The sequence below is a fragment of the Abramis brama genome (genome assembly GCF_963993115.1).
Source record: "Abramis brama genome assembly, chromosome: 5".
Lineage (NCBI taxonomy): Eukaryota > Metazoa > Chordata > Actinopteri > Cypriniformes > Leuciscidae > Abramis > Abramis brama.
In genome coordinates this window covers 19066949-19081685 of record NC_139967.1, presented here as the reverse complement: position 1 = coordinate 19081685, position 14737 = coordinate 19066949, and the positions used below count along the sequence as shown (strand labels likewise).

General features: G+C 38.5%; 1 protein-coding gene across 1 annotated transcript; it reads right to left on the bottom strand.

Annotated features, from left to right (window-relative positions):
* Window positions 1–681: 681 nt before the first annotated feature.
* On the bottom strand, window positions 682–9828 carry LOC311083757 (uncharacterized protein; the record flags this gene model as incomplete). The annotated part of the gene is made up of 11 exons (XM_084115512.1): window positions 682–996; window positions 5005–5058; window positions 5145–5291; window positions 6860–7088; window positions 7178–7248; window positions 7350–7455; window positions 8474–8563; window positions 8780–8854; window positions 9172–9340; window positions 9467–9629; window positions 9723–9828. The coding sequence occupies 11 exons, from the start codon at window positions 9826–9828 to the stop codon at window positions 872–874; spliced, it is 1335 nt and encodes a 444-aa protein (XP_083971638.1). The 3' UTR covers window positions 682–871.
* Between the last annotated feature and the right edge of the window lie 4909 nt (window positions 9829–14737).

The following is a 14737-nucleotide window of genomic DNA, read 5'->3' as shown; positions in this document are numbered from 1 at the left end:
AGTCCACACACACCCTTCTCATCTCCGTGCGTGCTGTAACTCTGTCTGACGCACCCACCGCTAGCCTAGCTTAGCACAAAGACTGGAGGTAAATGGCTCCAGATAGCATACTGCGCCCAATAAGTGACAAAATAACACCAACATTTTCCTATTTACATGTTGTGATGTGTATAGTCACAGCGTGTACAAATAACAAGGTCACATGAGACACAGCCATCTTCTAACCGTACACACACTGGGAACTATATTCTCAGAAGGCGAAGCACTGCTGGCTGGAGTGATTAGCGCAACCCTCTGAGCGAACTCTCGGCTCCTCACCACAGGGCTTCTCAGGCGCTGCGAGCAAATCACTCCGCAGAAGTAGCAGAGCTTAGGCCTTCTATATAGTGAATTCTATGAGAATATAGTTCCCAGTGTGTGTACGGTTAGAAGATGGCTGTGTCATGTGACTTTGTTATTTGTACACGCTGTGACTATACAAATCACAACATGTAAATAGGAAAATGTTGGTGTTATTTTGTCACTTATTGGGATTAGTATGCTAGCTGGAGCCGTTTACCTCCAGTGTTTGTGCTAAGCTAGGCTAGCGGTGGGTGCGTCAAACAGACTTACAGCACGCACGGAGATGAGAATGGTGTGTGTGGACTTATCTAACTCTGGGGGATACGGGGAATAAGCTAAAGTCCCAAAACGTTGGCGTGTTCCTTTAACACAAACATAGAAACACCACCACAATTGTCAGTGTATTTAAATCTTTTCTTTTTCTGACTGCCTCTTTGCAGCTATTCCTCTATTTCAAGTCCCTTATATTTTGCACTGTTCTTTGTGCCAACACGGGGTCTTCTACCCGTTTGCAGTGACTGCATTCAGTTTAGGTGGCCAGTTTTCCCCTGCTTATATGACCTTTGAAGTGTCGCATTACTGCGGCGACCTCAGCCTTAGACCACACTTTCTTTGCCACTCTTCTGGATCCATGTTCCTCATCAGCATAATTCCCTGGAAGATAGGCAAACAAAAAAATTATATAAATCACAAACAAAATGTGTTGTCCAGTTGAAGCCATCAAAACATGAGTTCAGTTAATGCCACAGTTGACAAGAAATTGCAGTTTACTTTTCTTAATTCACTCTGGGTATCAGTTGGTGTCTCACTCGATGTGATTTCACCAACTTTACTAGCCCACATTAGAGTGTGGACAATATGGAGTGTATTTTTAGAATGTCTTTGCTGTTCATCTATTTATGTGGCCAAACCTTTTGATATTTGAATTAATTGCAGTAAGTAATACTACAATTAGTAACATGTCTTAAGTAATTTTGGCATTGTACTTCAACACACCGTATTTTAAATGAAACAAAGACTATGGGGTTTAAGGTCTGATTCTCAGTTTAAATCTGATTTCATAAGGTTAGCTAAATAGTGTTGGAACTTGGTCTGAAAGTTTAGTCTTGATATTGAAACCATACGTAACAATCAGCTTAATACTACTTTTAACCTCTTAATCTTCCAGATTTTGTGGCATGTTGTGACTCAGTCATTCAGACCAATTCATGTTTAGTCTTTTAACCAACTTGCTAAAAAGAGAATTAATAGAACGTACTCATGGGCAATCAAGAGAACATGTGAAGAGAAGGAGGTAACTTTACTTTTATCTCAAATTCAGTATACATTTCCTGATAATAAAGTAAGTGTATATGCTCTCTTGCAGACAAGATGTTTTGTACAAATGCAGTACAGTTAAATTTAGGGCTATTCATTTACATCTCTTTCTTTAAGATTACTCTTGCATTTTGATAGTTGAAAACTTCAGAGACAAGAAACATCACAAAGACGTGCATAATAATCCTTCTGTTAAAGAGATACTTCACAGTTTTTTCATATTAAACCATGTTATTCCCTTAACTAAGACGAGTTGATGCATACCTCTCTCATCTCAGTGCATGCACTCAATCGCTCTGGCGCGCGGCCAAAGAGTATAGAAGTAACAAGAGGCGAAACTCCGTTGCAGTTTTGACAACAGCCACTAGGTGGCGCTTCGGTAGCGCGGCCGCCATTTTGGACTGAACCAACGGCTTTACCGTTAGCACAACTACTGTACAGCATGTCTGGAAATAATTGGAAACAAAGAAAACAGTGTTCTGCCATCAACTGCAACAACTACCAGTGTACAGCCAATCAACTACCATTTCATAGATTCCCCAAAGATCCAGAGAGGTAAAGTAGAAAAGGTTTTTATTAACTTTAAAGTGAGCTAACGTCAACGATAACAGGTGCTGTAACGTTAATGTAAGCTATCCCATAACCGCATTAAGTTAACAGTTTGCTAATGTTATGTATTTGGTCGAAATAGTCAAGACTCGAAATGGGCTTTTTAAATCGCATACTTTCAGAGATATATGAACACCTAACCTGGCAAATGACCGCTTTATTAATTCATTGTTATCACTAAATTAACCCTTTAACTTTTTTTCGCATAAACATGAAAATCACTATCCAAACTTAATGGTTGTAATTCAAGAATGCTTTGGAATTTAGACCTATGGTTGGTCTTGTTTTAATTTGTCAGATTATTGTTGAAGTGAAATAAATTATGAAAGTAAACAGAAAAACGTTATATAAGTTTGAGTTTATTAAAATGTACAAGTTTAAAATGGATGAAAACGCTATGAAAACGCTAAATTATCCAAATTGACGCTAAATTATCCAAATTGATGAAAACGGATGAAAACGCTAAATTATCCAAATTGACAGAGTGTGTTAAAGATATAAAAGATTGGATGACGCGTAATTTTCTATTATTAAATCCAGACAAGACAGAGGTAATACTTATCGGTTCAAAAAACCGCCCACAAAACCTCTCACAATACAACTTTGACATCATAGGATGTCCTGTTACTTTATCCTCTACAGTAAAAGACCTGGGTGTTATACTCGATTGTAACCTGTCTTTTGAAAATCATATTTCGTATGTTACAAAAACAGCCTTTTTCCACCTTAGAAACATTGCTAAGCTACGTAATATGCTATCAGTTTCTGATGCAGAAAAGTTAGTTCATGCATTCATGACCTCGAGACTAGATTACTGTAATGCTTTATTAGCCGGTTGTCCTGCATCCTCAATAAACAAGCTACAGTTAGTCCAAAATGCAGCCGCTAGAGTTCTTACTAGATCAAGAAAATATGATCATATAACACCAATTTTATCATCACTACATTGGCTACCTATAAAGTTCCGTATTAATTATAAGGTATTGCTACTGACTTATAAAGCCCTAAACGGCTTAGCTCCAGTCTATTTAACGGATCTTCTATCACCCTATAATCCATCGCGCTCTTTAAGATCAATAAATTCAAGGCTTTTGGTCATACCTAGGATATCCAGATCAACCAAAGGAGGGAGAGCATTTTCACATTTGGCTCCGAAACTCTGGAATAGTCTTCCTGATACTGTTCGTTGCTCGGACTCACTCTCCCAGTTTAAAACTAGATTAAAGACGCATCTTTTCAGCCAGGCATTCATATAATATTGTTAATCTCACAGTTTCAAACAATCCGGCCTCTAGTTCATAAATGCCAGAGGAGAACTGGCCCCCGACTGAGCCTGGGTTCTCCCAAGGTTTTTTTTTTCTCCATTAGGTCACTTGATGGAGTTTTAGGACACCATTAGGTCACTTGATGGAGTTTTTCGGTTCCTTGCCACTGTTGCCTTTGGCTTGCTCAGTTGGGGATATTTTGGGGATATTTAATTTTATTCTATCAATCAATAAATTCCACTAGAAACAAACTTTGTTGTATTATTTTATTTTAATACTGTGAAGCTGCTTTGATACAATCTGTATTGTGAAAAGCGCTATACAAATATACTTGATTTGATTTTGATTTGATTTAAAATATAATTATTTATATTTTATATAAAATATATATATTACAAAATATATTTTACTCTAGAACTGCAAGAAAATGAAAGCAAAAAATCTGAACAAGTTGTGTTCCACATTTTAGGTTGATATGTTGATATTTCGCATCCTCACCCTTTCTGCCGTGTGCTCTAACGTTACACGGTTTGGAGCTGCGCGCTCTTGCTCGCTCGCTCTAGATTCCGGGTGATTTTAGCTAATTTGTGGGCATCAGGGAGCCGCTATCAATATGCGGGAGACTCCCGGATCTTCCGGGAGACATGGGATGTCTGCTCTAGAGATATTAAAAACTAGAAACTACTTTTTAGTTCATTTAACCGCTTTTGAATTTGAACCGGTATCGTTCAATTCTATGACAGCTGTGTTGCGTTCAGTCCAAGATGGCGGAGCTGCAGCTCTGCGCATGGGTGAGTTTGTTGCAATGGAACGTTCTATTGAGTTTCGCCTCTTGGTACTTCTATACTCTTTGGCGCGGCGACACTTTGATAGCACTTAACTTAGCCCAGTTCATTCAGCAGGGTCCAAACAATCCAAATGTATGACGGAATAGCACTTGGGACTCGAGAGCACTTCTACTCGGCGCAGTAAAAAGTCCAATGGTTCTGATGACAGAAGTGAGAGGGAGAGGATTTTTCAGGCGTGACTTTTTACTGCGCCGAGTCGAAGTGCTCCCAGTGCTATCCCGCCATACATTATAGTTATCCTTTTTACCCGCTTAGAAAAGCACCACGTTTTATTTTGTGTCACCATACTTGGTCGTGTAACTACTCGTGTAACCGTATTTAAATAGGGAAAACGTGGAGGTGTATGGTCGCTTCTAACTTCACCTCTGTTTGGTCTCTAATGAATGAACTGGGCTAAGCTAAGTGCTATAAGTGTCGCCGCGCGCCAGAGCGATTGAGTGCACGCACTGAGACGAGAGAGGTATGTATCACCTTGTCTTAGTTAAGGGAATAACAGTTTAATATGAAAAGACGGTGGAGTATCCCTTTAAGGGAGTTTGGCAAAGTAAGAATTTCAATGTAGGGTATAAACCACTGTGTTTCTTCTGTGCATAGACAATAAACCTCTTGAATCTGAATCTTACCTTCAGAGGGAGGTACACTCTTACTTACTGTGGATGACACAAATGAAACTGATCCTGTTGAAAACATAATTTAACAAGTTACTTTTGTCACAGGAAAAAATACATTTTATCAGCAGTGACTATGAATTGAGTTAACATACCAAAGTCTCCCATGTCATGGTCTTGCTCTGTGGTTGTAGAGTCAATATCCATAGGCTCCACAGTTCCAAGCTCTGATGCGGTGAGATCTGTGTTGCTGTCATCAGATTCACTCCCACTGTCTTCAGCATCACTTAACGCAATCTCATCTGGAAAATGGCATTAGTAAAACTCAGAGGTGTAAAGAGTACTTGAAAACCATACTTGAGTAAAAAGACAGATACATTGCAGCATAAATTACTCTATTACAAGTCACCAATACGAGTAAAAGTGATTAACAATACTTTAGTATTTTACTTATACTAAATTTAGGCTCAAAGATGCACTAGTCCTTGACACCTGAGACATGCAGGTGAAAATAAGAAACAATTGATTTGTAAAATGAGAAGTCATGTTTATTTTCTAAAATCTAAATAAAACTGAACACCTCAATAGTGCAATAAATCAGGGTCGACACAACAGCCTCTTAAAGGGATTGTTCACCCAAAAATGAAAATTCTGTCTTCATGTAGTCAACCTCAAGTTGTTCCAAACCTGTATACATTTCTTTGTTCTGCAGTACACAAAGATAGATATTTTCTATATTTTTGTAACCAAGCAGATCTTGCCAGCCATTGACTAGTACAGCAGAACAAAGACAAGTTTGGAACAACTTGAGGGTAAGTAAATGACAGAAATTTCTTTTTTGGGTGAACCATCTATTTAAGTGTCTACAACCTCTCAAGTCTCAGTTAAGCTCAAGTGCACAAAAAGGCCACACGTAAACCAATATCCTTCAAAAAGGCCTGGTCAATATAGTGGATAAATAAAAAAATGTTAAGTAAAATTAAATAGTCAAAGTCTACTTGCACTGGATGTGCTGGTTTCGGACTCATCACTGGCTGCAGTCATGACCTCATCTCCCAAATCAAACGTCTGTGATTTAGCACCTACTAATGCACTCGCATTCACAAAGTAGACTTGTTGACAAGTTTGGGTGAGTAAGGGCAAAACGCACAAGATATAGTTCAGTCAATATCACTTCTTTATAGCAAAAACAAACTGCTGCAGAAAAAGTAAGGTGCCAAATGTAATTTGTAATTGCATTACTCATCACAAATGTATTGGAGTAAAAAGTACATTTACTTCTTCAAAAATGTAGTCAAGTAGAGTAAAAGTAGCTAATATCTTTGATACTCAGTACAACTACAAAGTAGCCAAAAATATACTCAAGTACAGTTACTAATTACATTTACTCAAATAGTTTACAGCTCTGGTAAAACTCTCATAAATAGCTGGACATAAAAATCTGTGGTTGAAATAGCCACATCAAATAAAAAGACCTAGGGAAAGATAGTACATGGTTTTGTACTTGCCACTTTTTTTCAAAGTAACTGTTTTTACTTGAGTAGTTTTGAGCTATTATATCTGCGTTTGTTTAATGTGGTCCATGAGCACATAAGATAAATGATTACACAATATGATTTTAGGTTAATATTTAACGTAATTCGACTGCACCTACACAAACATAATTTTTAATTACTGTCCAGCCATACTGTAGACTTAAGTTTATATTTCTTAATAGTAGTCCTCGACTCATATTTGGACATGAAAGGTGATTTTTTTTTTTCTTGGAAAGGGATGCTGACTACACCAACTCTAGATGTTTATAAATTAACATTCAAAGGAAAAACCATAAACACAGATAATATCTACAAGGGCTAATTTCTGTACAAACCTTCAATTTCAATCTCATCCAGTGACTTCCCCTGCATGCTGGAAATGTTTCCTTTCTCCATTGACAAAAGGAGTTTGGAAAACTTAGCCAGTTGTGTTGTGGGAACTGGTAATCTGTAGAAGTCGCAGTGAACACGGATGTCGTGACCCAGGAAATCTGATTTGCAGGGTGAGTTGATTTGTGCAAGTGTGAGTTTTGCAAGTTGAACATAGTTCTGAGACTGCTGCGCCTGAATTGGTGAGAAAGCAAATTATTTGACATGGTGATTGAATCTTATATAGACAGTTCAAGTTCAACACTCACTTAGTAGATACTCACCTGTGCTGTGCTGTTAAAGTCATCTCTTTTAATTTGCTTGAGGCAGGATTTATGCCAGACCCCTGAACAAACTGGAACACATTTGAGTAAAACAATGTTAACACTGCAGGTCTATTTAAGTGGTTAGAGCACAACACATATACACTCTATACTAATTCACTAAATATCTAACCTGTGCATTGATAGCCAAGCCACTTGAAGGAAGATACGGGTCCCACACAACGAACACACTTGTCCAAGGAGGATACTGTTGCGCACACAAGGCGGTGTTTTTGACACTGTTGGCGAAAAATTGAATTGTAGTATTTATTTATGCAACATAGTTTGGACAGAAAGATATTTCGTGAGCTTAGAATTATAAGGTTCTATCTCCACTTTTGGTCGAAATTGAGTTTTTGACATAATCTGATCCATTAGGTGTTTATTAATGCCTGTGTGGTGTTATTTTTGTAAAAAAAAATATTTTGTTAGTAGTTATTAATAAAATAAAAAGGTTCCATCTCAGTTTTGCCAGCTGGGATGTAAAAACTTTGATGCTCAATATCTCGGACCTACCCTAAACGGAGATAGAACCTTATAATTCTAAGCTCACGATTTCATATTTACATGTCGATATCCAATCACTTTAAATCCAATACCAATGTGACATTTAATTTACCTCATACATATGATTACCTTTTTATTGCATTGTATTTTGTCATTTATAGCTTATCTTATTTATATGCAGCTTATTTCAAGCATATCCTATATGAAGATATACCTTCTTCATATTTTTAAATTGTAGATGGAGAATTTGTGGTTAGCCTCAGTGTCAGGAGCTGACTTCTTCTAGCCCAGTTTAACTAATAGGGTGGCTATCCATTACATGTAACCAAACAACTTAGCATTCACATTAAACCAACACACAGATCCAATGCAGGCAGTCCAAGTGTTCTTAAAAACCAAAGTGATGCCTCTGGGGACGGGACCCTCTAAACTGTATGGACCTCCCAAGTCATGTTTGGGTGGGGTTCAGGGTTTGATACACATACACTCAGATATTATACTGACTGAAGCTTGAAAAAGCACGTTTAGACAAATGTCCTTCCATTCCATTGTCCACATAAAGCATGTTCTACTCAGGCAACTGTCCACATAAAGCATGTTCTACTCAGGCGACTGTCCACATAAAGCATGTTCTACTCAGGCGACCACACACACACACACACACACACACACACACACACACACATATTGAAATAGGTTGGCAGATTTAACATTTTGCCACAAATAAGTTGTACATGAGATTTAATTTACCTCTCCAACCTTGGTGAGTGGGCTGAGCTCTGGACTAGTCTGATTCGGGTGGCTGACGGCTGTATGGGTGCACTTGCTCTCAGTGGTCAGCTGTAGAAGATGAAACAGAGACAAAAGACAATAAAGAGAAAGTCCTGGGAGCGTGACACTAGAGAGGACATTTGATATCTGAATTAAAAAATAAACCATTCTACTGTTGACAGAAAGACAGAGGAAAACCTTGCTTTAAAACTCACTGACAACTTTTCTGATATTAACAATCAAGAGCAAGATATTAATAAAAATATATCTTTTGTGAGGACATACCTCTTCAGTATCATCAGTTGTGGAAGGGGGATTTGTGGTACCACACATCTTTGGAGCCATTTCATCATCAAGGCCCTGTAAAAAATAAAATAAAATAAATAAAATAAATACATATATATATATATTGTAGACCGTGGACTATGAAAACTACACTCTGATGAACACAGAATTTGATGACTTCATTGTTTTTGTTCTACCAGTCTGTAATGGTCAGTATCATCTATGGTGTGCTGGTTAGGTGGTGCTAACAAACTGCTAACAAAAGCTATAAAAATCATGTTCCTCCTGAAGCTAGATGGAAAATGTACAGTATTTTGGTATGTGAAATGTTCTATGGTTAAAGCATTTATTATATGAGAACTATCAATTTCACAAAGTCAAATTTTGCCCACCTTGCATCTCCATGGCCAGTCTGAGTCACCATAATTATAGGTGATCTCCTCTCCTGGACTTATGTCTCGAACTGCAAACAAACAGAGATGGGGCATCCCTTGCACAGTGAGGTACTTTATCTTGGCATTAGGGTTTATATGGTCATCATTCTCTGTTGCTGCATCAACACTACAAAAACACAAGTAACATTTTCAAAACAATCAGTTTTTATACTAATGCAATGTAAATTAACCTGACGTGAGAAAAGAGAAAGAGAGTCATAATTCTGATTAGATTAACCAGTGACATACGTACCACCACAGTTTTCCCTTAAAATGGAACTCGAACATAAACACTTTAAGGAGGTCATGGTAAATTCTCTGTCTCCTCTCACATTCTTGCTTGCTTATTAGATCACCTCTGTATTCCAATAGAAAGTCTCCTTTTTCAAATGGAACAGAGGCGAAGATGCCGCGACCTAATTCATCAAAGACAAAACAACAAATAATTGGCAAAAAATGATATATATTAAAGTCAAATCATGATTAAACAATCAGAAGATTCAACTTACCCTTTTCAGCATTGATGTACTTGATGTCAAGTCCCACTTTGTCACTTTCAGCAGTAATATAAAATCTTGCATCATCCTTTGAATTAATGCGTCTACGCCGCTTCATGTTTACTCTTTACAGGTGTCACAGCCTAAATTACAAAAAGTTATTGTCAGGATTACAATGTTCACAATATTTTATTGATTCTTTTAAGAATACATTGAAAAGTGTAACAGCATATTTTGCACAAAATAACAGACAGGTAGCAAGAAAAAGTTAATTAAGAGCAGCTGTGTTTAGTTTTCCAGGTTAAAATCTTAAATTGATAGCCTACATATTCTGTCAGATTCTCTTCTCTTTATGTCATACTCTACATTTTCTCTTTCTTCATGTGACAGTAATGGGACTCACATTGTGTTTTGGGGTTCAAAGTCCTTTTAAATTTGGTTTCTTTGGTCAATATGAATTACAGATTATGATGACATTAAAAAGAACCAGGAAATGAAATGTTATCACTGTGATGCTTTTGGCATTAGATCTGTTTTAGAATTATTCAAATAATTAACATGCAACTGACTGGTCAAAAGCTGGTCGAGCTGACACTTCCGAGGTGTGGTCCATTAGGTATTTAATTATTGACAGCTGGGCCATGCGCTGTGGGCGGAGCTTCCCGTCGACTTCCGTTTGTTACCGCCCACGTGCGCAAACCAGCCAATCACAAGACGGCCCGCCAAAATGCACCGTGTGTATCAGAAATGTGTATGAAACTGCAATATAAAACCCAACTGTGGGGTCGCTGTTATATACACTGGGATACACTCAAAATCAGGTCAAGTGGTAAATAAGGACTTTCAAAGAAAAAGAGAATTTATGTTATTCAGACACTAACAAATGCAGTTACACTCTTTGATTTATGAGGACCTTGGCATAGTCCCCGTATTACCCTTAGGTCCGTGGAGCCCAGGTGAAATGTCTGGCGTGTTGTCCATGTAAACCACACACCCACACACACCCCCACACCCCCACACCCCCCCCCACACACACACACACACCCCCCCCACACACCCCCCCACACACACACCCACACACCCACACACCCCCACACACACACACACACACACACACACACACACCCACACCCCCACACCCCCACACACACACACACACACACACACACACCCCCACCCACCCACCCACACACCCCCACCCACACCCCCACCAGAACAAATTTTCAGTTAAATTTTTCAGGTCACTGATATAGTTGAGCATTGCCTTAAGTTGCCTGGCCTTTAGATTTACTCTAATTTACTCAATGACTGATAAAAAAAAATATATATATAAAAAATAAAAAAAAATCATAAAGAGATGTTTAAATGTGGCAAAAGGTGTTTGAAACCAACATAGATAACATTGCTAGACAAAAAGCTTTTATGCAGTGGGGCTTGTCCTCTGTCCCATGACTCTGCTCAAATTATGGGAGTAACTTCTGTTAAACTGTAAACAATCAGCGAAAAGTTTGCTCTGTGAATGCAATAATATGCATTTTTAAAAACTGGGTACAGTGAGATGATATTATTCTACTCACTCTTCAACCATCGAACATTAAAAGTAAATTTTAAAATATTTCAATAATAAAATATTTCATTGTAGTAATATATCTCTGTATTGTGTAACATATGTTGCCTTCATCAAAAATGTTCATTAACTGGAACATTAAGTGATAATATTTCAGTGATTTCCGTAATTTTGACAGACAATAAATATTGTGTTTCCTGCTTTAGAAGCATTCCAGTAAACACTGCTCATAAAATCAGAAGTGAAAAGGGAGACAATTATATTTTAATACATCTGTGAAAACAAACCTGGAAGGAGATGTGAGGATTTGTGGAGAAAATCAAGAGATTCTTAGTGCATTCCAGTGAATTATTCATGGATATATCATATATACAGTGGAATACAAAAGAAAAAAAGATAAAAGAGCTCTTGCCATAGATATTCTTGTTACACCATGTCATCCTCAACTGACAGATAAAGATTATTTGTAGCACAACCTTATGATTTGAAATGATTTGTTTCAGTGAGTGGAACTTCTACAAACCATAAGTGTCTCCCATAATCTAAAAAGTAGTAGGCTTATTAGGAAAAAGGTGCATAGCCTCTGTGACAACTAACCTCTGCCATAGGAATAAATGAATATGAATGAATAAATATAACTACTTTTGCAACTCTTTTTCCCCCATAAAGAATTATGTTTTGAACTGTGCTATAAAGGACCTTAATGGTGTAATAAGCAATATATTGTTATAAGCAATAAGCCCCAAGAAGCCATGGTTTACAGTGAATTTAGAACAGCTAAGGGTCGTTGTTAAATCAACTAAAACACTCTGTTCTAAATTCACTGTAAATCACAGCTTCACTGGGCTTATTGCCTTTATAAAACTGTTATTTTGCATACCTGGCAAGGTTTCATAAAATAAACACACAAACACAAAAATGTAAAGCTATTGATAAACAAAATATGATGTTATATTATATGTAATATAATGGTTGCCAAACAACGGACAGACGCTGCAGCACAACACAAGACAGTGGTGCAGTAATACTGATGTAATGTGCCACAGGTATGTTTGTTGTATAGTACAACGGCTTCAAACGTGGCTCAACCAATCATAATCAAAGACTGGAACTATCCATTTTATAAAGAACCTTTTGAATAATACTTTATTTTTTATAGATTTTTTTTATTAGGGCCCAAGCCCTGAAAGGGCAAAGGCCCTATTGTTTCCGTAAGGATAATTATTAGGGCCCAAGCCCTGAAAGGGCGAAGGCCCTATTGTTTTCGTTAGGATTATTAGGGCCCAAACCCTGAAAGGGCGAAGGCCCTATTGTTTTCGTTAGGATTATTATTAGGGCCTATTGTCTATTCCATTTAATCTTTGTTTTTCAAGGTTTCAGGGGCTTTTGGGGCCCTTAACTTGCTTAAAAACTCTTAAAACTTTTCACACAGGTCAGAACAGACGGTCATCAGGGCCGGGCTGAAGCTGGTACCCGGGCGTGGCAGGGGGGCTCAACAGCGCCCCCTTGGACACGGTCTGAAAAGTTGGTCCATATATCAAACACGCTTGCATGAATTAATATGAAACTCGGTACACATATAGATCTCATCGGGCCGAACAACTTCCGCACTCTAAGTTATTAGCTCCGCCCAACAGGAAGTCGGCTATTATGGGTTGTTTGGAAACACATGCTGTGGAATTTGATGTACTCCTCCTAGGAAATTCATCCATTCGCCTCCAAACTCGGTCAGCATGAAGTCAAGACATTGAGGATGCTAAATTGTGGACGGATTTTTGATATCTCGAACGGTTTGGCCGTGGCGAGGAAACAAATTTATGGTGAATAAGGGACACAGGAAGTGTATTATAACTTCAGCATACATTATCTGATCTTGATGAAACTTCAGCAGTGTATTCGTTGTAAGAGGCCGAACACAAGGATGTGACTATTGTGAGTCAAAGTTATAGCGCCACCAACTGGCAGCAGGAAGTGTGTCACTTTCAAAATGCTTTGAAATCACTCTCTTATTTTTACCCAATTTGCTTCAAACTTTATGTGTATAATGTAGACACACGACAAATGTAGACCTGTGAAAGGATTATTGATATCTTAGATACTGTTGACGTGGCAACGCATCAAACTTCAATATTCTTTTCGGATGCTTTTGAGACTCTTCACATGCTTGAAAATGCATGAAACTCGACAGACTCATCACATTTATTATCCAGTAGACATGTGCAAAGTTTCAGAAATGGGCGTGGTGAGGGGCTCAGTAGCGCCACCTTTAGTCAAAAATAAGGGCTTAGTTTTTCCTAGAATCACAAAAATCGGTATGTATATTGTTCTCATCGAGCCGGACAACTTTCTAATTTACAGTTATTAGCTGCAACCAACAGGAAGTCAGATATTTAGGTTTGAATGTGATTTTTTGGAGAATTCTCTCTCTCTCTCTCTCTCTCTCTCTCTGTATCTGTGTCTCTCTGTGTGTGTGTGTGGGGGGGGGGGGGGGTTGTCTGTTAGGAGAAATTTGCTTTTCTAATTGTTTTTCAAGGTTTCAGGGGCTTTTGGGGCCCTTAACGTGCTCGAAAACTCTTGAAACTTTGCACACAGGTCAGAACCTGCGGCCATCAGGGCCGGGCTGAAGCTGGTACCCGGGCGTGGCAGGGGGGCTCAACAGCGCCCCCTTGAATGGGGTCTGAAAACTTGGTCCATAGATCAAACTAGCTTGCATGAATTAATATGACACTTGGTACACATATAGATCTCATCGGGCCGAACAACTTTCACACTCTTAAGTTATACGCCAGCCCAACAGGAAGTCAGCTATTATGGGTTGTTTGGAGAACGCTTGCTGTGGAATTTGAAACACTCCTCCTAGAGAATTAATTCAATCACCATCAAACTCGGTGGGCATGAAGTCAAGACATTGAGGATGCTAAATTGCGGATGGATTTTTGATATCTCGAACGGTTTGGTCGTAGCGAGGAAACGAATTTATGGCGAGAAAAGAGAAACACGAAGTGTTATAACTTCTGCATACATTAACTGATCTTGATGAAACTTCAGCAGTGTGTTCGTGGTAAGAGGCCGATCAGATGGATGTAGGTAAGCTTTCCCTCACATCCAAAAACACACTTTGGAGACATTCTTGAACAAATCCTATGCAGCGCTGCCAATGATTTCCTGTTGAAGCGCGTTGATGTGCGCGGTCTCGCTCTCCTCTGGTCGACGTGTGCGCGGGCGCGCTTTTCCGAGAGAAATGCTCATATAAGGAGTTCCACTCTCGTCTACGTCATTAGATCCATGATCGAAAAAAAACATCCGAAACTTGTACCAACTTGGAAGTAAGATTTTCGGCACAGAAATTCTCCGTTATTCGTCCAAAATATGTTTTTTAAACTTTGGCCATATTTAGCATGAGAATCCATCTCTTTAACACTGTAAACAACTCTAAATATGTCACGGGTGACAAATGAAG